Genomic DNA, 25,952 nt, shown 5'->3' on the forward strand with positions numbered 1-25,952 from the left:
ACCCCTCCCTCTCTCTCTCTCTCTCTGTCTCTCTCTCCCTACTCGACATATTGGTCTCAACGACAAAACATGACCCCGGGAGGTCGAAGCTCTCCCAAAGCAGAAAGGAATGCCGAGGCAAATTCGTTTCCCACATTGCATGATGTGCCTGTGTTGTTGCAATCAGCCAGGTCCACAGTGTATTTTGAGAGTGCCAGATGTTTGTGACATGCTCTTTTGCTCTGATGGGATTGTTATTCTTTGAGTGAAGTCATTACTAGCTGAGGATTTCTTGTCTTTCAGTTGTTACTTAACTTAACTTTTGTCTCCTCCGCTTCTCCCTCCATCTTGATCTCTATTTCTACTTCCCTCAATGGGAACCAACTGTGGGAGTTGAGTAGAGGAGCAGTGGGAATGTGGATGGGGCCCAGGTGTTCCCTTGGCTCTATCCTCCTCTATCATTTATATCCATTTAGGTGCAGCTATAGTGTGGCTGCACTCCTGTACAACATACATTATACAGGGTGTCTTCAATCTCTGCTTACACCGACATTTCAGTCGCAGACACGTTGCGCAGAGGGGATAGAGACTCTTTCACCATCTCCCTCTAAGTGGATAAACACACTCACTCATCCACTCACAAACATACAGCCACACACACACACACACACACAGTTAATGTGTGTGAGCATGGACTAGATCTATGATTCTCTCCTCTAACCGAAGCAGTTAATGGTCCCAGCAGCTGTTGCTCATGTAAACTCTCCTCACACACACAAAAGACACACTCAATCCCACCTCCTCATTGCCTCTTTTCCTTCCATTTGCTTTGCACAAAGAAACTCATACATGCCGCTAAACAAGCACACACACATACATTCTCCAAATCTGCCACACACGGGGACAATCTGTTATTAGTTTCAACTACTTCCTATTGATTAGAGCTCTGTTGGAGGGCTAATCTGAGGAACAAAGCTGCTGCTAATCATCATTAGGGCCCATCCTTTTACTCTGATCGCTATGATAAGCCACAGACATGTGCTAGTTTCATAGTGTTACTTTACCAGGCCATGTCCCATACGGATTGACTCTCTGATGTATGTTAGGCCCGCAGGGAAAAGTCAGTCGCTGGGATGCCGTGCATTCTGAGATACAATAGGATGCACATGTTTCCACAAGCACAAACATCCTGCGAGTTTTTGACTTTGTATGGGGCTCATTAGTCCTTTACAATGTCAGCCCTGTTCCGTGTGTGAATTTTTGTGCGTCTATATGCGTAGTATAAATAATGAACACTTCAAAAGTATCACCTACCAGTCCTATGTGTATACGTGTGCTAGTATGTGTTATTACTAAATCACCAACTTGTATGAATAATGTGTCACGGCATGATAAGATACAGCATACTTTTAGCAGTACTTTTTAAAGTGTATTTATTCATTTGAAGATATGGATTAAACAATATTTGACTAAAGACCAGCTGTGGAAAAGTACTCACATCTGTCAAAGGGATTGTTAGACATTGGCTTTGGCAACATTGGCTTTCTTGACAAGGGTTGGATGAGGAAGCCAGGGGATGGTTACCTTAGCTTAGCATAAAGACTGGAAAAGGGGAAGGAAACAGCGAGCCTGGCCTGGAGCCTAGAGATAATGCATTAATTAATGAGCTTTAGAGGTGCTGCTAAGGCGGATTTGATTACCTTTGGACTGAGCCAGACTGGCTCTTTCCTCTGATTCCGGTCTGTGTATCAAGCTAAACTAGCCAGCTGCTGACAGTAACTTTAGGTTTACCATAAAGATATGTGCATGGTGTCAATCTTTTCATCTGACTCTCATCAGGAAGGTAAATAAGCATACTTACGTAAGAATTCCTTTTGGAAGGAGTACCATCATATAAACTTGCATTCCAACAACAAAATGTACCTCAGCATTAAAAAGATTTCATTCCAGATAAAGGGCACAATATTGAATTATCAATGCACTAATCTGATCAGCATTTCAACATTGTATGGTTGTATGTGTTTGAACTGCTAAGAGTTAGTTTCAACTCCAATACAAGACAAAACAATCCTCACTCAGGATCCACTTACTCCCTTGTTTCTGGAGCTTTCGACCATATTGCACTGCCATCATCTGCAAGTTTGAAGTTCAAACTTTTCTCTATTCTGAGAACATTTAGGACCGTTCTTCCATACTCACTTAAAAGTTGAGTGTGACAGTTTAGTCTTAACCGTAGAAACTGCAGTAAAACATCTTAAGTTGTTTGAATACCTACAGCTGACATACCCAATCTGCTAACAAAGATTATGTGATACAGTCATAAGCCCCGGAACACAGAGCAGAATGTAAAGTGTCGAGTTGAGAGACAAAATCTAATCTAATCTATAAATTGTGCATTGTGGGAAGGTAGTGTTCATATTACTTTTTTGTTCCATTGTGGAATTTTTAGTGCGCCTTAAAGTTTGGACTTTGGACAATATCTCATTTTGAAATATAGCCGAGTAAAAATATAGAAAGTCACAAATTGCTCATTTACATGCCCACGCACACACACACACACAAGCTCACCTGCGCTGACCTGGATTTCATTTATTTCATGCAGACATACTTTCCCGCACACACACACACACACTCAAGTTTGTCAGTCCAATGAAACAGGCATGCTCAGGTGCAGACAGATATACAAGCCCTTCTCTCTCTCGCTCTCTCTCTCTCCCCTTGATGGAATTGGGTTTCTTTCCTGCAGACACTGTCTCAGTGCTGAGGCACTGAAATGTCATATGGCCAGGTGATTGGACAGTGAGAGGCCCGCTGGCAGGAGAGAGAGGCGATGAGATGATGGTCTGGTGAAACCAGTCTGCAGCCTTTATTGTGTGCAGGCAGAGTGGCAGACAGCTCTGTGCGGGGTCCTCAATGCTGCCTATTGTGCCAGCTTCTCTGAGAATCTGGGTCAACTCCACAACACTTTTTCCCTCACAACAATCTCTGTCTACATCGGTCTAACACTGCACTCACTTCCCTCCTCCTTCTGACCCCCTGCTCTCACTTTCCTCAGATTGTTTTTATCTTTTCTTACCCTGTTTCCATCTTTCATTCTATCTGCCCATCTCATTTACACACTGAGCTCTCTCGGGAATGAATCCCTCACCCCTGTCCTCCTCCAAATGTTACATTAAAGTTAACTTATCTCTGAGGTGAAAGCCAATCTATGCTGATGAAATCTTTTGTGTATTCCTTTCAACTCTGACATAGACCAGGCTTGTGCAATAAAACAACTGGACTGGTCCCACTGTGTCTGAGGCTAAATCTCTGAGTGTTTTCTCAATGTGTGTGTTCCTCAGAGACAGAGAAAGAAAGACTAGAATGACAGGGATACAGGGAGGGGGCTAGGCGGCAGAAAAGCAGGAATACTATGGAGAAACAGTCAGACAGGAAATGACCTCCCAGAGAGGGGGCTTCCCCAGGGGTTGTATTTCTCTTCGTCTCTCATACACAGACATTCACTCATACACAGAGCTATAATGCCTGACAATGATGTCTACCAACAGATATGCATGAGAATGAGGCCAACCGGGGAGCTCGTTTGGGGCTCTTGCGCTGTGTTCGAAATGCAAGGAGCTAGAACAGTCATCCATTGGCTCAGCTCTGGAAACCATTGCATCACTTTCTTCTCAAGGGACGTTGCATGTGTGTGTGACTGTGTGCATGAGTGAGTTATGACTGATTACTTTTCCCATGGTTGACAAATCTCTATTCGTAGACATTTACGTCACGTGTCGCAATAGAGGGTGTGTGAAAACTAGTTGGCAAGTGAGCCGAGAAGTTAGTAGGCTAGTGGATAAACAACTGACACACTTAAAAGTAATGAATAAACACTCGAAATCATTGACTGCATATAAAAATGGACAACGTGACAGCTCCCCCCAAAAAGTTAAGCCAAAACATCTGGATCACCCCCTTGTGGGTGGCTGTAGTATAGGTCAGTATAGGTCATAAACACAGCCCTTCCCTTCATTAGCGGAGTCTCTCGTTTTAGGTCAGTCACATCACACTGGTATATGTTCAAGTGTTCATTTTACTTTTGTTTTAATATGTAATTTGTTGCTGCTCTCATGTCATGATTGACAGTTTGAGCCCTGCTCGAGACGGAGACGGGTGTAGGCTACTGGTGGGACCTTGATAACTGTGGCTCCAACCCAAAATTACTCCTGCACATACGGCTTTGAATGACATCACCGGCGCAAGATGGCAGCAACCATCTCTGGGATATTTTGACTTCATGGAGAATGGATGTTGTCTATCAATATATACAGTCTATGCTTGAAAATGTTAGCTGAAAGCAACAGATAAACAGTTTAAATAGCGAGCTGAAAGCAATGATTGAACCACTTTAAAGTGTTAAACTGTTGCCCAAAATACAACCACACACACACACAGTGGGCTCAAAGAGCGGCACCCTGGGAGCTGCTGCCCCAGTAGCTTAACACAGCGTATATTTCGGCGGGAGGATGCAGCCAAATGTTAGAACACATGCAACACATAAAGAGGGTACTTCCCCAGACAATAGACAAAAGAGGACAGAGGATGTCTACATGCACGTTGACTCAGGGATAAAATCAAACGAGAAAGCTTGATTTACAGGAGAATGTAGATTTGAAAGCCTGGGAGCCTTACATTTCTATAAACTGATGACTGGCTGGTGCATTACATTTCACTAGAATGCAGGAAAATGAAGTTTGACACTCAAAATGTGGTACTTGAGTTCATCTAATAGGACTCCAGGAGGTAACATCATTCAAAATAGGTCGGGAACCACTGATCTAAGCTGTGTGAATGTGTATGTCAGTGGGTCTACCTCATGTGCCATAAATGTGCAGATGTCTTGGCAATAACCCTGCATCCCTTTCAGACTGCACTTCATGTACACTGCAGATAACCATCCCTCGCTCTGCACAAAATCTTCACATGCTACATTTATTTCCCCACTTTCAAGTTGGAGATCTTTAACTCAGATTTGGCACCTCTCCTCGTCAGTCTTAACACACACTTCACCCAAATTCCTCATCTGCAAATGTGAACCATCTGTGCTCCTTATGGGCTCGGCAACACAAGGCGCGTTAATGAGAGAATGGTAGGCTGAATTACAGTTAAGCTGCATGATGATGGCGTTGGACTGTACAGAGAACTGTTGATGCGTGGATTGTAGCTTCTACTTACTCACTTTGTGTACGCAGTGTTCAGATTTAATGTCCTCTGGCGAGGGGAATCCATTCACTACAGCTGTTTTATGAATGATCATTTCTCATATCTTATCAAAAGCGATGACAAAATGAATGTGAAGTGTTTTGTTAGACTTATTTTATGAGTGACTTGCTCTGTTTGCACCCTGCCGCGAGGGAATACAAGATTCAGTGGTTCTCCAGGGATTCCATGGGAAGGAAATCTTCCTGTCTGCTTTGTCCATACCAGGGATCCGATCCAGATCTCAGACCCCCGGTGGCTGTGGGGGCGCGCAGAAAACTCGGTCAAAGGGTTTCTCAATCTCTCTCTCCCACCCTCTCTCTCTCTCTCTCACTGCAGTGTGTGTATGTGTGTTTGATTACCTGCGTGCACGCGCACAAAGCTCTGGATCTCGTGCGTCAAGACTAGTGCACATCTGTTTTTGGCAGGGTCGCGGAGTTGCGGGGGAGGGGACTACTTCGATGTGTGTGTGTGTGTGTGTGTGTGTGTGTGTGTGTGTGTGTGTGTGTGTGTGTGTGTGTGTGTGAGCACACACACTCTGCGCCTGAACTCTACTCTTTTTTTTTTTTGCGGAACACTGTAATTCGCAGCAGATGACCACTTGGGGGGATGGAGGCTTTACTGGGGATGTGAGCGTTTCCTCAGACAGCACCAGAGCGCGCTGCACAAATTAATTTGCTCTATAGATGATGCTGCTATGTGATGAGGCTGTGTGCTTGATGTGTGCAGCACTTTTCTCTCCACTTTCCAGCGCAACAAGTGGATTATGGACGAGTCCATGAGAGGGGAGAGGGGCGACTGCACCTGAACAACACAAAGCGAATGCCGCATCAGCCTCTGGCTGTGCCAGCCGAGCTGTGTGGGAATGGATACCGGCAATTTCCTGGCGGGGATGTGCTTTTTCCTCCTGGCTCTCAATGGCATCATCTCGTCCTCACCGGCGACAAACTTTTGTCCCGACCGCTGTGACTGCCAACACCCGCAGCACCTCATGTGCACCAACCGCGGGTTGCGCATTGTGCCGAAACCCGCCGCGCGAGTGTCTGAGGAGGTGCTGATCTTCAGCCTTGGCGGTAACTTCATTGGTAACATCTCTGCCTTCGACTTCACACGGTACAGTAACCTGGTGAGGTTGAATTTACAGTACAATCAAATACAAACCATTCAGCCAAAAGCATTTGAGAAACTCTCCAAGTTGGAAGAGCTGTACTTGGGACATAATCTTTTATCAAATATTCCTGCGGGGACTTTACAACCCCTGAAGAAATTAACTATTCTCTATGGAAATAATAATGACATTAAGAAAATCACTCCGGAGCTCTTTGCCAATTTGGATAATCTTGTGAAATTGCGCCTGGATGGCAACTCAATTGAAGTTCTGCAGGACTCTGTTTTTAAAGGTTTGTCCAATCTTCATTATCTCCATCTGGAATCCAACAAACTGCAGAATATTCACAGAAACGCTTTCTCCAAACTCACCAACCTGCGCTTTCTAAACCTTGCCCACAACAAGCAGTCAGCCGTGCGTAATGCCCTCACTTTTTCCCAACTCAGGGCTTTGACAACTCTGCTGCTGTCTGAAAATGAAATCCAGTACGTCGGAAAACACGTCTTCCAAAATCTGAAAAAACTGTCAACACTGTCCCTCAGCAACAACAGAATCTCTCACCTGGACAGCGGGGCTCTGAAGGGGCTGTCCAGCCTCAGAGAACTTCTGATGGACGGCAACGAGCTGGAGGAAATCCCCGCTGGTCTCCTCGACTCCCTGGAGAGCATCGAGAAGCTTGACTTAAGTCGCAACCGGATTTCCAGCGTGAACTCGTTGGCTTTTTCGCAACTTAAACATTTGAGGGTGCTGAAGCTAAAGAACAACATGCTCACCAGTTTATCCGGGGACATTTTTGCCCTCAACAATGTGCTTTACGACCTGGATCTCCATGGTAACAACTGGACGTGCGACTGTCGCCTGGAGGAGCTGAAAAGATGGATGACTGCTGCTCACTCTCAGGGCAAATTATTGACTGTTTTCGTGCAATGTCATCACCCAGCAACTCTGAGAGGGAAATATCTGGACTATGTGAACAGCTCCCAGCTGCAGCCCCTCGGGAACTTGACCCACTTGTGTAGGAGCCAAGCCGGGCCTGAGGAGAGCCGGGGAGGGAGTGTCTTGGTAAAGGTAAAGGGTGAAGAGATACAGGCAGATGCAATAAAGCAGGATGAGAGAGGTGAAGAAGACCTGGTGGAGGGGGAAGGTTTGATACAGGGTGACAGGGATGGGGTGATAATTAGGAAAGAGGGAGATAAAAGGAAGAGAGAGGGACAGGAGGAGGTGGAAATCCAGGGAGACCAAGGAGGTCTAGAGGTGGCTGCACCGTCTTCATCACTTGAAAGAAAGAAACCAAAGAAAGGCTTGCTCAGCCCAAGGTCACGGCCTGTCGGAGAGGCAGATGGAAAACGCGCCAAAGGTAGACGTAGGTCAAATATCACTTCCAGAACTGATCCACCGATTATTTCCACACCAGGTCATGCTGGAATCCAGGACAGAAACACCAGTGATCTGAACACAGGGCTCACCACCGTCTCTCTGGCCCTGTCAGGAGAAAAGTTTGATCTTCTGAGGTCAGATCAGGTAGAGGCCCTCCCTGTAATCACAGATCCTTGTTTGTTTAACCGCCATTTCATCACCAATGTTTCAGTGGATCAAGTGACATCTAGTACTGTCACCGTCTACTGGACCACCAAGGATCATCACCGCTACACACCAGGACTTGGGCCAAGCCTAGATGAAGTCCACTACCGGATTCTGTTCGACAGGTTTGGCACTCAAGATCGTTTCCCCCGCTTTGTTTACACTCGTGGCACAGCTCGCTCTGCAACCCTTCGAGAACTCAGCTCAGATGTGACCTACATGGTCTGTGTGGAAGGAGTAGTCGGAGGATCTGTGTGTCAAGTTGCACCCCGTGACCACTGCGCAGGGTTGGTCACTCTACCTGAGGGGTTCAGCAATGGAGGCACGCTGACCTCTGACCTCCAGCTGGTGACAGTGGCCACGCTGGCTGGGAATGCTGTGCTGCTTCTTGTCATTGGCGGGGTCTGGCTGGGGAGGAGTCTGAAGAGGAGGTTGCAGAAGAGGAAGTCAGCCGTGCACGTACGGCACATGTACTCCACCAGGCGTCAGTTTCGTCCCACCATGGCGACCGCCTCAGTGTCCACTGACTTCACCAGCTACCAGAGCAGTCGTCCAGCACGACTTGCACCCCTAGAGGAAGGGGACCTCATTGAGTTCCCTTGTGACCGCTTTCTGGACAGCAGCAGTGTTCGCAGAGACAGTGACATGCAGAGATTTTCTGACTAGAACTATAAAAACATGACAGTGTCACATTAAAAACATGAATGTGTTTGTGGCTGTGAACAAACCGAGTCCACAATCCCGCCATTTTGTCCTTCTGTGTTTCATTTGACCACAACAAAACCTTTAGAGTGACAAAAGAAACAGCTGAGCTCGTCAGTGCTTTTCCAGACACCAGAGGAAGTCCAATCCCTCTGACTTCCTCCTCCTGCTTTGCGCCTTTCCTCTTTCATTTCCTTGCACCTGTGAGTGTTTCTACATGTGTGTTTTGATTGCAAGTGTGTAAGTATGAATGACCGATCACTGATTTCAACCATGGTGCTAATATTGAGTTCATAGACATCATATTGTCTCATATTTGTACAGTATGTAATGATGGCTGCTGGTTGGCAGGAAGAAAAAAACAACACTTGTTTTGTATCTTATCTATCATGTTTTATACCTTTCTATATAATTTTGCATTACATGAAGAAGTAAAATCCCCAACAATGTGACTGATTTGTCATTTGAGTGTTTGTAGACAATTTACCTCTATAATAGATATTACTATACCTCTTACATAAGCCACTGATTATGTGGAGCACAAGGGGATTACGTTGCTAGAGACAGAGGGAAATATTTTCTATATATACATTGATGAACATGAACAAACTCATTCACACAAATATTACTTGCTCTGACCTCTTGAATTTCAGAGTTTCACCCTTTTATATTATTAAATATATGACTCAGGTAAGAAGGCCAGACTACTCAGGCTGCTCAGAAATACAATCATTTGCCTTGTGACTGGTACACTTTTTTAAACTATTTACCAGTAATACTGGCTTTAACCATATATATTGTTTTGATTTAAAATATGGAGCAATAATGAGACTTTTTTTCCCCCTCTGCAACTGATAATAATTGCATTAGAGGAAGGTGAGGGTGGGGAATATAATAACAATAGCATGTAAGAGTAAGTAAGTGTGTGTGTGCATGTGCGTCCATGCTTCTTTTGCATGCGTGTCAAGATGAGGTCTGGCAATAGTTAAGCAGTCCCTTTTGTTTGAGTAGACAGGGTGGAGTGCCTCCTACACTTAGTCCAAATCACAGAGACATGTACAAACGCACATGTAAAACTACACATGTGTGCACACAAAGTAGTTTTTATATCACCAGACAGTCAAGATGTCTGAACAGAAAGCTTTTTAGACATAAAAAACATCTGAAATCCTTAAATTTGAAATCCTAAAGTCTGGGGCACTTTTCTAATGGTAAATATAGTCAGACAAATTGAACATTAAATTAAAGACAAAAGGCAGTTCCAAATGTTTCTTTGTGTATTATATATTAGGAAATACATATGCCTTTGTTTTGGACAAACATAAAATATGATCTTCATTGCTGATCACTCCAGTTATTACAGTCAACTACCACTAACAAAACCAGTCACTAGATGGCAGACTAGACCGTACTGTATGTACAGAAACAGACTGACAACTATTAAGTCGATACTCAAAACCACAGGCTTACTGTGTCAAAATAATTTGTCAGATTTTAAATCATGAAAAAGGGTATTAAAAGAAAAAAACACCAGGATATACCAGAATAAGTGTTTTTTTTATTCAACTGACAGGGACATGGTGCAGATTTAGAGTTGTTTACTGTCTTAGGGTAGTTAGAAGAAAGTGCCTGAAAGAAAATACGATACAATCATGTATTAAATGTCTTTCCAAGACAGAGGTGGGTTTGATCGAAACATTTTTTTTTTGTCTTAGTATGAATCATTTGTAGAAAAATACAGTACAGTTTTGACAAGCTGCTTCTGAAGGGAAGGCTTACGGTGTGCACTCACAGATGCTCAGTTAGAAATATAAAACTAATATATAGGCTTTGTTTTTCAAAATTAGTGCAAGATATAAGAGCAAAAGATACTGAAAATATGTATTATGATTGTGTATGTGCATAGTCAGTGGGTAGCAGGCAATGGTTAGATTGCTGTGAACAGAAACAGACATTTTCTGAATATACACAGGATCCAGTTGCCATGTAACCATCACAGTTTTTAACAAGGCTTTCAAATAAGGTCATTCTGCACCTGTTATGGAAATGTATCAGTATGTGGTTCTGGTCTCCTCTCCAACCAGAAAAGATGAGAATTATGTTGAAAAATACCTCAGTGTTCAAGTGGATTTATAGATTCACCTATCCAGTTCAGTATTTCATCTACAATGTAAAGGGACACGGCTCCACAGCCGAGTGACACTTAGTTACGACAAAAAGATAATTCAGTCTGGTACGATTCAGCCATCCCTCTTCTACATGGTGAAGGCTAGCGTCCAGGCTGGGGGTCGTGCCCCGTGTCGCCTCCACTTGTCGAGGAGGTGGAGATGCTGTTGTGTTGGATGGCCTGCAGTTGAGACCCAGGACCTACAGGGGTGGGACTTCCTCCTGGGCTCACCCCTGCAGCTGGACACAGAGACAGCTGTCAATCAAAGACACTGATCCTGTGTGGATTGTCCATTCTGTGCGTGGAGTTTGTGAGCATGCAAATGAATGAAAAAGCCACTACAGCTCCGATTAAAGGAAAATATCTCTTTTATTTTAACAAATACAGGTAAAAAGACAACAATAGAAATATACGAATGTAACACATGCCAATATTGCATCCATCTTTGTTCTCTGAAGCTCAACACTTAAAACATAGCATGGCTGCTTTCATTTAAGCCACAAGGTGCAGTATTTCTGATATCTTTTATTTGCAGTCACATACAGGTTCACTTATTATTGAACGTTAACTTTAGCCTGCCTGGAGTGCAAGATGGGCATGGTCTGCATGTTGTTGCAAGCTAGCTTCATGCAAGGCAAAATAGCCACTGCGAGAATATTGCATCGCACTCCAGAGTATTTGAAATACCATCAAGGTCTGGTTCATTAAATGAGCATGAAAATGACAATGAAAAATATATTCCTTTAAGTGGAGAGTTAAGAGTGCAGTGCTTTCCCCTGATTGGCTCTCCATAGGAATAAAAGTGCTTGTACCAATATTTGGAGACAGTGGGGTTAAAAGCAGAGTTTTTACTCTCTAAGTGCTGTTCAGCTGCACTCAGTATGATGCAGTTTAAGGACCCTGTGTGTGCTGAAGGGTGGTTTGACGTAACGATAACCGTGGGGTACTCCCTTATGTGCACAATGCAAGGTGGAAAGTATCTGAATTATACCCTCAGTGGTGGATGGAGATGATTTGGTGTCAGGCGCCTGGAAAAGCTGGTGAGATTTCTAGAGAAGGGGGTGCAGGGTAGGGCTTTTTACTCACTGGGGTACCCCTGTGACTCTCTCTGCCGGGCGGTGACAGGACAGTCCTTGTGGGTGAGCAGAATCTGCTTCAGTTGTCCCACCTCTGATCTCAACGACGTCACCTCGTTCTGGAAACACACAGAGAAACACTAAAGTATCCTTGAGGTGTAGATTGTGTTTGTGTGTGTGTGTGTACTTGTCAGAGCGTGTCCCACCTGTAGCTGCAGGTTCGTATGCGTCAACTCCTCAGCTTTCTTCTCCAGCGACGACACCCACAGTTTCCTCTTCTGTCGGCAGCGTGTGGCTGCAGCCCGGTTACGTTCCAGAAACTTCTGCCTTCGCTCATCCGGGTCATGCTCTGTTGTCCTCCTGCGACGGCTGCCACCTCCACCTCCTCCTCCTCCTCCTCCTCCTCCTCCACCGCTGCAGCTACCAACTGCCTGCACTGCATGCTGGGGATGGGATTGCTGTGAGGGCTGCATCTGTTGTGCAACTGGTGATAACTGCGAACAGAATTATAAAAGTAACCTCACTGTGGCTGAATGCAGAAATAAGAGGTCAGGTGTAACATCACTGATCAGTGAGTATAAAACATCGTACCTGTGTTGAAACAGACAGGGGAGGTGCAGGAGGCGAGCCCTGGTGCAGATGGGGAGGCGGCGATTGGTGAGCCTGAGGGTGCGGTGCATTCGCTGACTGGTGAAGCTGGTGGCCGTGGGTGCTTCCCAGATGCTGCGGAGGTGGAGCGTGGCACCGCTGTTGGTAGGTGAGGGGTGGAGCTGGAAGCTGTGAATGATGATGAGGATGATGGTGGTGCTGTAGCGGAGGAGCCTGATGACGCTGCGATATCATCTCCATCATGTGACCCATGGATGTCACAGGGTTGTTGATGCCGACCATTCCTGGGTGGTGCTGTTGGAAATGATGACCCAGCGTCTGTTTGGATCTCTGAGTGGAGGCCAAAAGACAAAGCATTTGAAGTTACAGAAACATTTAAACACAAAAACATTAGTCAGTATGTATGGGCCCATTTACAGGAGCTTAACTGTTTACAGCTTAAGGCAGCTTTGAATTATTTTCACCAAACCAATATACAACATACATTAAATATCAACTACTGTCTACTATTCAATGTACAAAAGCTCCTTTCAGCATTACTCAAGATGTGAGGCTGAGACAAAGAGTTGTTTGCGCCATTTCTTTAACAAAGATAAACACGTAATTGACATCCTCATTACAACTTGTATATTTTCACATCCTTCTCTTGTCTGAACTGCACATTCCTTCTGAGTTTGGCCTCTAGGAATGTTACAGACAACCAAATTTAACTCTCAGATATCCCATGGATCTGGTATAAGTGGACATAGGAAAACGAGTGATTGCATTTTTCAACTTGGCAAGCAGGGATAAATAGAGTAAAGAAAGACCCCAATTACACTAAATAGGAACTTGTTATTACAGTCTTCTGGTTATTATTTATGGCAAGTGAAATTTAGTTGCTAAACATTTTCTGAGGGTATTTTGAGATGGATTTGGGATGGACAAACAAACTTTTCCAAACTGTCTTCGAGGCCAAAGTTAAGTCTAAAGCTACAATAGGATTGTAGTTGGCAGGACCTGTGGCAACTTTAGACTAACTATGGCCACTTTTGGCCAGTTGAATCGTTTTCTAATGCATGTTGTATTATTATCATATTTGTATTTTGAGCATGAAAGGGTTTCTGACATTGCCATCATGTCACTGGACTTGAAATAAGGCCTACAAAACAGTTTGGATTTTCACTCTCCAAAACTCTTTATCATCACTTCTTCAAATCCCTTTACCCGACTCCTCTACTCTCAACATTACACTCAAACCCACTTGCGACTGGACAACGTCCAGAGCTCCTCAATATTCCATATTTCTGACAACATATTACATCATTCATGAGGTTTCTGGTTGTATTCAGGAAACTGAGAAAAAAAACTAACTCTCTTGAAGACAATCTGTCCTTTTACAAGTAATACAGGATTATTTGTATGACTTATTCCAACGTATTCCCCTGTTGTTGTTTGTTTCCATAAGTATCTTGATATGAAACACAAATTACAAAATGCACATATTTCACATATAGTATGTTTCATTTAAATCCTGCCTATTATTGCCACTATGTTCACCCACGAAACCATGTTTGCTTGATACGTGTTAAACTAAACTCAACATATATGAAGTGCTCATGGTTATACATAAACATTTTCCATCTCTCCCATAGTGGGCGGGTGTGTTTGACCACCAACACCAGCTAAATTAGTAACAGCAGATAAGCTCCTAACCTACAGGTCACTTCAGCTCTAAATAGCCAGATCCCACAGTGTCCTACCTCTATGTAACAAAATGTCTCAAAATCATAATGATAACTGCTCTCAGACACAATCCCACATTTCACTCCGTCATCACCATTTGTCCTAATCATCCACAACTGTGAAGACAACTGTAGATAAGAAGGGATAACGTGTTCTAATAAATGCTGCCGTCTGCAGCTTGATACCTTCACACTTTATCATTCCCTCGTATCATCTGACTAAACAGACTGTAAGAGCTAAATTAAACCTCATCTCACCTTTCTCCTACACTCAGCAGTGGAGAGGGAGAGGTCATGTTTAGAGCATGACATCACCCCATCTCCCTGGCAATATTGCTATCTGTTCCCTGTTACACAATATTTCTTTAAGAGAAGAAACAGACTTTTTTTTTCCCCCTTCAACCATTCAGCGACGAAAAAAAGGGAGTACATTTAGCGAATGCCAAGGATGAGGTCAGTGAGCTGTCTGTGCCAGCTTTACCAGGCTGCCAGTCAAACGCACACGCACAGCCGCACACACTGAACAGGATGGGACACGAGTATTTCAGCTCTGTTTACTACATAGAAACACCCTGACACTGGGGCCTGTGATTACATCATGGGTCTCCTTGGACTGGATGACACACCGCGTTGATATTTCTGTCTGGAGGGATCAGTGAATGAAGACACGAAACTGTACATGAAACACTGAGCCACTTGTCAAACGTTTACTTTTCCACTTCGGCTGAGCGTGGAGTTACTGTACAATGAAGGCATGTTAATAAAGCGTCTGTGGTTTTTACAGAAGCAGAGTCTTGTTTCACACCTTAGAAATGCAAAACACACCACCTGGTGAGACTAAATTACAATAGACTAGAATAAAATCGGTCTAGAGAAGAAGTGTGTGTGCGTGTGTGTGTGGGTATGAGTCTGTTCAAACAAGGGAAAAAGAGAGGTTCAGATTTGAACCTGCGCCTTGAGTGGCTCTGCAACCTGAAACCACTTTTCATTTGCCAAGCTCTGCATATGAAGTCATAACCTGCGAGCGTGTGTGTGTGTGTGTGTGTGTGTGTGTGTGTGTGTGTGTGTGTGTGTGTGTGCGTGCGATTTCACAGTTTTCCCTTTGAAGTTGCTTTTGATAGCACACAAATATTTAACAATTCATGCTACATGCTCCTAGAAAGAGGAAATGTAAAATTTACAAGGGGGTAGATGGAGAGCATGTTGACACAAGGAAAATAAAACAACCAAGAAAGCCAATAGGAGCGTGTAGATTGTGACTTCCTGTGGTATGGACCTGTGTGTGTGTGTGTGTGTGTGTGTTAAGTGTAGAGTTACACTCTACACACTGTTTCCTATCCGTCCTGATTAGAAAGGAATAAGCCAAAGGCATAATGTGAGGCAGGGTGTTGTTTTGTGGCTTTAATTTTAAGCAGAGATGAGAATGGTGAAATCAAGCTAATTTTAAAGAATAGTTTGACATTTTTGGGAACTATTTGCTTTTCTGAAGACCTGATGTTTGCAGAGTTAGTTGAGTAGATTAATACCACTCTCATATTTGTCTCTAGAAACTGGAAACAACTAGCATGGAATGGCTGGAATGGTACATAGTTTGTTTGTTTGTTTCCCATTTACAGAGCCATGGCTGTGTACAAACATGAAGAGATATTATCTGAATTTGACAAAAAGACAAAGGGTTTATTGGATTAGCATTGTTGACCCCAGGTTTAGATACAGCAGGTAGATTTGTGAGTTCTATTGGTGCTGGTAAGGCAGGGTTTTTTTTACCTTTAGACAGAGTCAGGCTAACTTTCCCCCTGTTTCCAGTCTTCATACTAAGCGACCGTAAGCAGATGGTTACGGTAGCTTCATCATCATCACTGTACAAATAAATCTTCTTAACTACATCTTCGGCAGAAAGCAAATAAGTTCATCTCCCAAGACGTCGAACTATTCGTTGACTACTTCACAACAACTGACTCAGTCTTGGTCAAAAATGGCACACTTAAAAAGTGTGGTCATGGTGTGCATGCATTTTATGTTGTCGTAAATTCTAATATGCGGCGTGCTCGTACAGACAGTCTTTGACAAAGTGTAATGCGAATAGCAGAACAGAAAGTATAAACCAAAAGAACAGGAAGAAACTATCATTGCTTCAAGCTCACTGCTCAGTACCTGGGGCGAGGAACAGGAGGGATTGTGTACGGGACCTGGTATACCCATTATACATGACATCTGCTTCTCTATCTGGAGAAGGGAAAAAATTGACACAGAAATAACCTTTCAACCATGACAAGAAAAAACTGCAGTACATACATAACCCCAAGTATAAAGAGTTCCTCGCAAGGTCACATCCATTAGGAGTTTGACACTTTTCATTAATTCATCCACAAGAGTGAAGTGAATTTTTCTGTCAGCCATGAATATTTCTAACTTGACCACTTTGCCCACTGTACCTGCATCTATAAGTAATAATGCATGCATGTCTGAATGGAAATGTATGTGTGTGAGTAACTGGCCTTCAATACTCACAGGCATGTGCTGAGCAGATGCCCCTTGCATGGCGGGGTCTGGCAGGGTGCCAGGTAAGGAGGCTGGCAGCGGTTGTCTGTGTCTGTTCCGCATGTGGAGGAGGGAGGACAGCGGCCCAGGAACTGGCCTGTGGTCAGCCACAAAGAGAGAGAGAGAGCGTCGGGTCATGCCAGAGAGCTATCCGCAGCTACAGTTTCACTGATCCGGGTTCAGAGAGAGTTGCATTTTGAAACATTTATAACCGGGTCCTAGTGGCAGATGGAAGTTAGAATGAGATGGATGGACATGGTTAAAAAAGGTCAATGTGTAGACGAGGAATGGACAAATAGATGACGTAAATCAAAGCGGTGATGGAGGAGGGATTGAGTTCAAATCTACTAGAACTAATTGACTTGATCTGTGACTTTAAAGGATCAACTCGCCCAAAATTGGTGGAAGTAAACACATTTTCTGACTCACTCTTAGATGTCTTAGAGATTTCTGCCTCCACCCCAACATAAGCCATGTGTCTTTTTAGGAAGTACATTGGATAATCCACAGATCTCACTGTGAATTGTTTTGTATAACAAATATTCCCTATGAGAACTATTGCTCTGTGGCTTATTCAAAACAATAAGGTGTTCCCACATTCTGTTCACTTCTCTTGTACTGAGACGATTGTACTGGCAGTGTTGCTAGATTTGGTAGTTTTCCTTACAGATAGGCTACTTTTTTTAAATTTGAATTGATTACTTTTTATACAATTTGTTGCGCTTGAATCTGGCTCAATTTTCAAATAATCAAATTATTATTTTACACCTCTGTTCGTGTCTCAGGACTGAATGCTTAATTTTTCTTCTTGGACTCGTATTGTGCCACAAGATCGAAGGAGGATCAGAGGTGAGGTTTTGTCTAGATGTGTTATGTTAACAAAACCCCACATGAGAAACACGGGGGAAGGAGAAAAAGAAAGAAGAAAGGCGGGTTTGAGGTTCTTATTGGACTACATGGTGTCAAAACAGGGTGGAGGAGGAGATCCCAGTGGTGGAACCCTTGAAATGTGAGCACATAAAAACATAACTATCTGCATAGCTCCAAACCACTAGAAGTAAGTGTGAGTATATGCTGTTTTGTAATCTGGGTAAACCAACCCCTAAAAACGGGACAAATGGACGAATAGAGAAAAAAATAATAATGTTATTGTATGCGAGCAAAAGTGTGTAAACATAGGTCTGAGGTGAAGTAATGACAGTGGAAATTATGATGAGGTGACAGAAGTGACAATAAAAAACAGATATGGAAAAAAGTGACAGCTTAAGGGGCAGGAGAGAAGCTCATGGATCGCAGCGGGGGATGTAGAGACCCGGGGTGCCATGTGCTGACCTAACCGCTCTGGCACTAAGCCAATCGGACAGCGTGGGCCTCCGTGACCGCGCTGAAGTCATCGGCAATGATGTCATCACTGAATCTGGGGTATGCGGCCCGTTTAACATACAACAAAGTACAGACAAACCAAAACAGCATTTCCTAACGTAACCACAACAGTTCTACCGGGCCAACAGCCAGACACTAAGAGACCAGGTCGCTACGGAAACCGGTGGTAAACATTAAGAGAAACAGTCAGACATCCGACCCATGGTTCATTTAGCAACACTTAGATGGATTCACTGACTAATGTGCTGTCTGGTTTCAGCTGGCACTGATTTATGCCATAATTGACTGACAGCTCTCTCTCCACTGTCCCGTCATGTCCTGTCTGGTCCTGGGCAGATGTTTGGGGCTTATTATCACTGACTTGTTTCCTGTACCTAGATTTATCTAATTAACATGTATTAGAGGCTTTGTTTGTCTACAATATGTGTTGTCAGACTGAATGTCAGGCATAAGAGAAGGGTTGGGTATTAGAGTGAGTGCTACGAATGTGAGGCATCCTGGTGACATGGAAGTTTAAAGGTCTCACCATGTATTCACCCTGGTTTGAATCTGACTGCAGACCCTTGTTGCATGTCATTTTTTAACTCTCTCCCATTTTTTTCCATCTGTCTTTAGTGTCTACTCTCCAATAAAAGCATAAAATGTCCAAAAAACATTTGACAAAGTGTCACAAATGTAATAAAAAACTGCTCATTTTCATTTATTGGGTGATAACTATGACCAGTAGACAATAAAAAAAAAAAAAAAAATGAAGTGTGCTCACAACTGAAATATTCAGAATAATTATAATACTGACGGAAGAAAAGAAGTAGTAGTCCAAAATACAATTAGAAAGAAAGGCAAAAAAGCCTGTGAAAATTGAAGTTGGGAAAGAAGTCGAAGTGTTAATTTAAGTAAAAGCATATGAGAAAAAAGTTTGAGATAAATATGATGAAACTGTTTTTGTTCTCATTTCATTCTGTTTTGTTGGATGAACAAATCATAATAATAATGATAATTTATACATGCTTATAATGATCAGAATTTAGTCATAGACATGTTATATATTTATATATTATTATTATTATTATATATTTATATTGTCTCATAAACTACAGTGTTCCTGTTTTTGTTGCCTAAGGTCAAATGGAATTTAAATGATAAATGAAAACATTTAAATTTGACATGGCTAAAATGAAACAATAAATTAAAGTAAGTAAACTTGGAAACTTTGTCTTTATGAGTCCAAATCCAAAGTTGAAATGTCAGGAAGACAAAGAGCAGCTGCTGGTCAGATGAAAGACAGGAACTCCTGTAATCTGTCTGCTGAACTGGGTGATAACCAGGGAGCCGTGGACGCTGCACAGGCGCTGAGAGACTCCAGTCTGGTTCTGAGTCTTTACAGACATAACAGAGGCGGTGTTTGGGTGGCAGGGTGGGTAGTGTCAGTGGGTTTGTGTGGGTGTTATACAGCGGTTCTCCATCTTTTTTTGCTACTACTTTGTTCTCTAAGTAAATTGATGTTTTTTTTAACCCTCCTTTCTCTCAGTTCATTAGCCCAGTGATAAGTTATGCAGGGGGAAATGCCAGTCTGTGTCAGACAGAATGAATTATAATATGTCTAAAACAGGATGGGCGAGACAGGAACAAGGAGAAGGGAAAAAAAGTGGGAAAAGGCAACATTTAAAGGAAATATGTGTGTGCTGTGATGAAGAGAATAACCAGTACTGTATCTACATTTGGACGACTTTAGGTGTCTCTGTGTATGACCATACTCACCCTGAGTGTGTGAGCGTGGAAGGAGCCTGGGTGATGACTGACCCGGACTGGGAAGAGGACAGAGCTTGCTGGGCAGCCAGGCTGCAGCTGGGGCCCATCATGGTGCCATGAGACTGGGGATGTTGCAGCGGATGGGTCTGGGGATGGTGCAGCGGTGGTTGGGGATGTGGGTGCTGGAGCTGTAGCTGGGGTTTGAGCTGGTTCATACAGGACGGCCCATTGTGAGGAAGCGTCTGTGGGTAGAAGTTGGAGCAACAATCAGCTGGGACCACTTTGGACTAACGTGGCAGTGTCTGCTTTCAATCAGTGTGTGTTTTGTGATCTGAGGTGATGTGTTGTTTGTTGTGTATGTGCGCTTGCGTGAATACATTTGTTTTTAGGTCTGTCTGTCTGTGTGCGTGTGTGTGTGTGTGCGTGCATTTGATGTGAAGCTGTTTAATTTACAGGGGAGAATGTGATCGCCTGGTGTGTCTTTCCTTGCAGCAGGTCAGATATCTGGAGTCGTCTAATTGGGTCTGACTGCTTTTATCTCCCTCACATTCAAGTGTCACTCAAAATGCTAACCTGACAGGCCTTGCAAGAAAAAAACACACCTATTAGCAATACGCCACAAGTCAAGATTGTGTCTTGATTCTTGCTTTCTGTTCTTGTTAGTCAAACCTCAGCCAAAAGCCTATAAATTCTGCTTAATGTTGGTTTGTAGGTTTACGTAAAAATTTACCTGTTTGCTCTTTTCCTCTTCTTGTGCTTGAAGAAACTCTTCCTCTATTTCCTTGAACAGACCAACCTCTTCACAGTTCTGCAAAAATCGGGTTGGCGTTGGAGTCTGGTCTGGAAGCATTACATACAAAACAACACACACAGAAAAAGAAGAGGTAGATTTAAAAAACTTTCATGAATCGCCGCCTTTGTGCTGCAATCATCAGTCCTGTTTTAGCTTATTTGCTTTCTAAATCAACTGTGCAAGTCTTGATGTCACGTCTCCTCTCAGCTGTGCTCCCTGTCTCTCTCTGTGATAACATCAGTCTGTCCATCTGAGCCGTCTAAACATGCAGGGGTCAAAGGTGAGCTGGGCTCTTTGTTTTGACATGAGATTTCCTGCAGGAGGCGTGACGGGTTGCAGGAGAGATACAGAGAGAGCGAGAGAGAGAGCGAGAGAGAGAGAGAGAGAGAGAGAGAGAGAGAGAGAGAGAGACGTAGAGGCAGTGTCTGGAGAGGTTAGATGTCATGCTGATGTTTATGTCCAGATAGACAGCTGTTTCTATGGTTACAGACAGTGCCACGTGACAGTATTCTGTCCTGTATTCTGGTTAGATCATGGTGGTGCAACAGAAAGAAAAAAAAAAGGTTTGTGTAGTGGTGCTACTTGTCGTGCACCTCACCCGTATCCTTCATTTGTATTATAGAGGTTTTTACGTTTACAGCATTAAAGCTGTGACGGACAGCTGCTTCAGCGTACTGAAGCAAAAACATGTCTCAAATTTGCTTTGCCCTCGAATAGCTGCAAAACTGTTTTATTTAACGTCTCATTGGAGTTAAGTTACCGCTGCATTAATAATTTGTCATCGCACACAGTGCACATTAGGGTTTTATGATGGATTTTGAAAGCCATTTTCCCCTTATTCTTATTTTTGCAATTACAAAAACAGTTTTTGTCTAACTGTGTTATGCAGTTTAAATTATCCATTGAAATATTTTTAGAATTTGTTGTTTTAGTCATTTTTTTGACTCTGCTTTTCTCTGTATTTTGTGATAGTATACATATTTGTGTAAAAATATATATTTGATATATTTGGATTTTGGACTGCATGAAGTCTTTTTTCTTGGTCTCTAGTAATCAGCAGATTAACTGGTAATGAAAATTGCAGCTCCGATGTGGTATATTTACATACAGTTACGTACACTGTTTTAGTGATAAATGACACTGACTGTATAAATAAATCAGTGAACTAATACACTGTTAACTCCAGGTGCGCAGAGTAACAAAATTGTGTCACGTAGTAAGTTCCCTCTTTTCCAGAAGCATATGGTGACATCATTCCTCCTACAAGATCGTCTCCTGCACATACCTGCACTCCTGTCCCTCCCTCTTAAGTTGGCACCATATCCAAATAAAGAGTACAATACTGTTTGTGCTCACCCCTGCACACCTCCTCTCTGTGTTTTTAAATCAAAGTGGGTCTTCACCGATGCCGTTATCAGTGTGTTTGGTCTAATCTGATGGGGTATACTGTACATGTTGCAACCTGAGAGGCTCTGTTTCACAGCACAGCCAATCTGAGAAACAAGCCAGTATCAAGCTTATCTGATTTCATACTGTAGTATAACGTAACGTCATCACTTTTTCATCGAGCACTGATCCTGAAAAGGAGTCACCACACACAGAAGCAGCTGAACAGACAACAGCTGAACTGAGTGACATATAGCATGTCAAAGTAGTTATGAAAAGATAATGTTTATTTATGATTGCGAGAAGATAGAAACTACGATTTAAAAATAAAATATCCAGAATAGATAAGAAAAAACACACAAACAAACTCCATATTATAATGACAGTTTGGTTTCTTTACGTAGTAGTCACTGGTTTCTTTTGTTCTCTCTTTCTCTCTCACCTGTAAAAGTCGTATCCGCCTTGATGGAGGGGAACTTGAGGGTCATCTCATGCTTGTGTCTGTGAATGATCAGGTGCTCCTCCAACTGGAAGCGCTGCAGCACACCGACAGAGTGAGAAAGACATGAAGAGATGCGTGCAGCTGTACGACATGACACATGGGATGAGATGTTGCTTTAAATCAGCTAACGCCCCTGAAGGCTGACTAATCACTCGTGAGTCTTTATCATCGTTCCAGATAACAGAGCAATAAAATACACTGTATATTTACAACATCTACACAGACATGCAAGACACCTTCATTCAAATTCAAATTAAAGGTGTCTATTTACTTCTTGCATGTCTGTGTATGTATCTACTGTATCATCTGTAATTTATACATACGTGTAAGAGTGAATATATGTATATAATCAGACTGGTCTTTGTATTTTTGCCAGAATACAAAGACCAAGGCTATATATTTCCACAATAAATAAAGCTCTTCATAACCTTTTCCAGTGCATGTATAACACATCCAACCGACCTGAGAGCAGCCCGGGGCGCCGCACACATAAGGCCTGTCCTGTTTGTCATTCATGTCATAAACAAACCTGCAAAACAGAAGCAAAAACAACATTAACCTGCAAAGTCATCATAATTTATATAGGGAAGCCTCTCATATCACACTTACTGTAGGGTGATATCATTCAGCAGGAAGCCTGTAGTTCCCTGCTCTGTATTTTTGTTTACATATAGACATTGCCCTCAGATAAATTGCACGCTAAAGCTTGTATGGTAGTTATCCTCCTATTATCACCTCTTTATTGTGGCAGCAGTGTGTAATGAGGTAGATGCCAGCGATGATGGATGCTTCATCCTGAGACACAAAATTATCTTGAGGAAAATGATCCCTTTGGTGCCAACGGGAGTGCGTACTGCAGGTAGTCATTTTATTAGGACTAATACTATAATACAAACATGTTTGTGTTTTTCCTAACTGCTCATTACACATTACTAATAATATGTAAACACCAGAAGGGCATCAAGGTCTTACAGCCTCAGGATCCTCACTTTCACTTCATGGTTATTATGTAGTGTAGTGCTATTGTTTTAGCCTACAATTAGGCTTTCGTCAGGGCGTCAGTTAATAATACAAAGGTGATGAAAGGACACATGCTTTCCGTACATAACATAAAAATAAAGGCATCGCAGGATAAAAATATCAACACAAAACACAGAATGAGGCACAATGATAAACCCAAAAGCTTCACTAACCCAGGCTTGGCCCCTCTCGGACAAAGTGATGGGGGGTAATTATGACTTATTTGAAGTTCTCGTGCTGCTGGCCCTTCATTTTCCACTGAGAGCAAAGGAAGAAATCTTCAACTCCCTGACCTCAGGCATTCCTCTCAGATGAGTGTCACCAAACGAGATTCACACACTTGCAGAGAAGACCCACAGGTCGATATGGTGACCCTTCCTTGACTTTTCATCCTCCGACAGTGCTGATAACAGCAGAGAGGAGGAGGAGGGGGGGGGGGGGGGGAGTGGTCACAGGTATGTACACACTTTGGAACTTTAGGTTTGCGTGAGCGCGGAAAGAAAAAGGCGCTGAGAAGACGGTAAAGTGGGTCCTGATGTTATGGGAAAGAGTGAGAGCGATGAGAGAGAGAGAGAGAGAGAGAGAGAAACAGGGCAAAAGTACATGCTTCCATAAGAAATGGAAAGTGTGTGTATGTGTGGGGGGTTGGGGGTGGGGGCTTTAGGTGATGGAGAGGGGAATGGAAAGGGCAAGTGGCAGTGAGAGAGAGAGAGAGAGAGAGAGAGAGACAGAAAGAAAGGGAGGGAAAGAGGACAATGAATGGAGAGAGAGAGAGAAGGAATGAGGGTGGGAGGCGGCAGCAGAGGGAGGGCAGCACCATACTCCTACTCCTGACAGGTTTGAACCTGCCTCAGCCCCCATTTTCCAACCCCAGCAAAATAGAGGTGACTTCATAGATGTGTGCGTGTGCCTGTTTGTGTGTTACGAACCCGTATGAGCAAGGAACTGTCCACAACAACATGATGATAGATAGATAGATAGATAGATAGATAGATAGATAGATAGATAGATAGATAGATAGATAGATAGATAGATAGATAGATATTTCATAGTTTTACAGATTGTTATGTCATTGCGGCAGTGACACATGATTGACAGTGACAACAAAATATGGAATTTCATAGATGAGCAGATAGCTGAGTAATATGAGGATAATCATCATCATCCTCATATTAACAGTTTTCTGCCCTACTTTTCAGCAGCACTTGTACAAGATGAGCAGACTCAGCACTTTCTCGGCAAAACCTTCTGTCACAGTGCACTCACATCAATGCAGAATGACGTCACCCCCTAATACATAAATCCAACAACAGACAGGACAACATGTTGCCAATTCAACACGGATTAATGCCTTTGAAAGAATATTAATATCTACCAGCAGACGGGTTTTTTCTTTCTTTTCTTTGTCACTATGACCACAGCACTGATGAATAAGAGAACTTTAAATAAAAAAAAGCCACCTGCGCCTTTCTTCTTGTCTTATAATATCCAAGAAAAATGAGTTACTTACTCTCTACTTCTCAAAGTTGCCATGTTTCTGATGGACGAGTGTCAACACAACATCGAGCCGCTCGGAGCCGGCTTGGACTTCATTCAGCTCTAATTAAGCAGCGGTTCTCCGACCATCAAATCCTCGGCGGTCAGTGGCCGTGTGTGTCTCAAAGAACATGCCGGTGTGTTTTTTTTTCTCCTCCCAAACGCTCCGTATAGCAACCTGTTCAACTCATAAACAAGCCCGGCACAGCTGTATGGAGAGTGCTGTCACACCCCCCAAATAGACACCGCGCGTTCAACTCGTCCGCCTTTGCTTTTGGTGATGAGAGTTCACCGTGACAGCCAGCCCTCAGAAAAAAACTTTCCAGTAGCGTAAAACATATAAATAACAACAACAACAACAAAAAAGAGAAAGTCAGTCAGAGTGTGGTGAGCGCTTCCTGTGGGGTTTTCTAAAAAAAAAAAAAGTTTTGTGAATGGAAGTAAATTGCGGACGCTTACCTACAAGTAGAGAGGGGACAAGCGGCGCTCCAGAGAGGAACCACGTTGGACTGGAGCGGGATTACAATACGATCTATTTACAGAAGCATTACATCATCCCCCGGTGACGTCACGTGGGATTCCTGAAGTTCTAAATCATAGCGGTCCCGTACGGAGAGAGAAGGGGGGGGGGGGGCGGGGTTACGACACCGGCCGGTAGGGGGACGGACCGACGGACAGCGGCAGCAACAACATGGTGTGGTGGAGGTGGTGGATCTGCTGGATCTTCTCGACAGACAAGTCAGACACACACGCCAACAGAGCAATGTGACGGACACAGGGCGACCGGGTGGGCGGATGAAACCCATTTTCTTAGCCGCCCCCCCCCCCTCCTTCAGTGTCTGTCTGAAACGGGAC

General features: G+C 43.3%; 2 protein-coding genes across 5 annotated transcripts; one reads left to right on the forward strand and one right to left on the reverse strand.

Annotated features, from left to right (window-relative positions):
- Positions 1–5,365: 5,365 nt before the first annotated feature.
- On the forward strand, positions 5,366–9,063 carry tril (TLR4 interactor with leucine-rich repeats). Its single transcript, XM_010757195.3, has one exon. The coding sequence runs from the start codon at positions 6,086–6,088 to the stop codon at positions 8,573–8,575; it is 2,490 nt and encodes an 829-aa protein (XP_010755497.2). The 5' UTR covers positions 5,366–6,085; the 3' UTR covers positions 8,576–9,063.
- A 1,086-nt stretch (positions 9,064–10,149) lies between these two features.
- Positions 10,150–25,689, reverse strand: creb5a (cAMP responsive element binding protein 5a). Of its 4 annotated transcripts, none has more exons than XM_027287375.1 (11): positions 25,557–25,689; positions 23,004–23,070; positions 22,482–22,575; positions 20,591–20,700; positions 19,870–20,102; positions 16,699–16,825; positions 16,342–16,413; positions 12,446–12,805; positions 12,061–12,348; positions 11,865–11,973; positions 10,150–11,017 (listed from the first exon to the last, which is right to left on the reverse strand). In XM_027287375.1, the coding sequence occupies exons 2-11, from the start codon at positions 23,055–23,057 to the stop codon at positions 10,881–10,883; spliced, it is 1,584 nt and encodes a 527-aa protein (XP_027143176.1). In that variant the 5' UTR covers positions 23,058–23,070; positions 25,557–25,689; the 3' UTR covers positions 10,150–10,880. The 4 variants fall into 4 exon arrangements, with proteins under 4 accessions (XP_027143176.1, XP_027143175.1, XP_027143174.1 ...); XM_027287374.1 differs by lacking the exon at positions 25,557–25,689 and adding an exon at positions 25,072–25,413; XM_027287373.1 differs by lacking the exon at positions 25,557–25,689 and adding an exon at positions 25,072–25,413 and having other exon boundaries at positions 12,446–12,793; positions 23,004–23,100.
- Positions 25,690–25,952: the final 263 nt, after the last annotated feature.

Source organism: Larimichthys crocea, chromosome XIII, assembly GCF_000972845.2.
Source record: "Larimichthys crocea isolate SSNF chromosome XIII, L_crocea_2.0, whole genome shotgun sequence".
Taxonomy (NCBI): domain Eukaryota; kingdom Metazoa; phylum Chordata; class Actinopteri; family Sciaenidae; genus Larimichthys; species Larimichthys crocea.

Coding starts and splice junctions, on each gene's coding strand:
- creb5a (XM_027287373.1), bottom strand. CDS start 25,094: ATGGCAACTTTGAGAAGTAGAGA. Junction 23,101..25,071: donor GCAACTTTGAGAAGTAGAGA/GTAAGTAACTCA, acceptor ATGACTTTGCAG/GTTAATGTTGTTTTTGCTTC. Junction 16,414..16,698: donor CATCTGCTCAGCACATGCCT/GTGAGTATTGAA, acceptor TCCCTTCTCCAG/ATAGAGAAGCAGATGTCATG.
- tril (XM_010757195.3), top strand. CDS start 6,086: ATGGATACCGGCAATTTCCTGGCGGGGATGTGCTTTTTCCTCCTGGCT.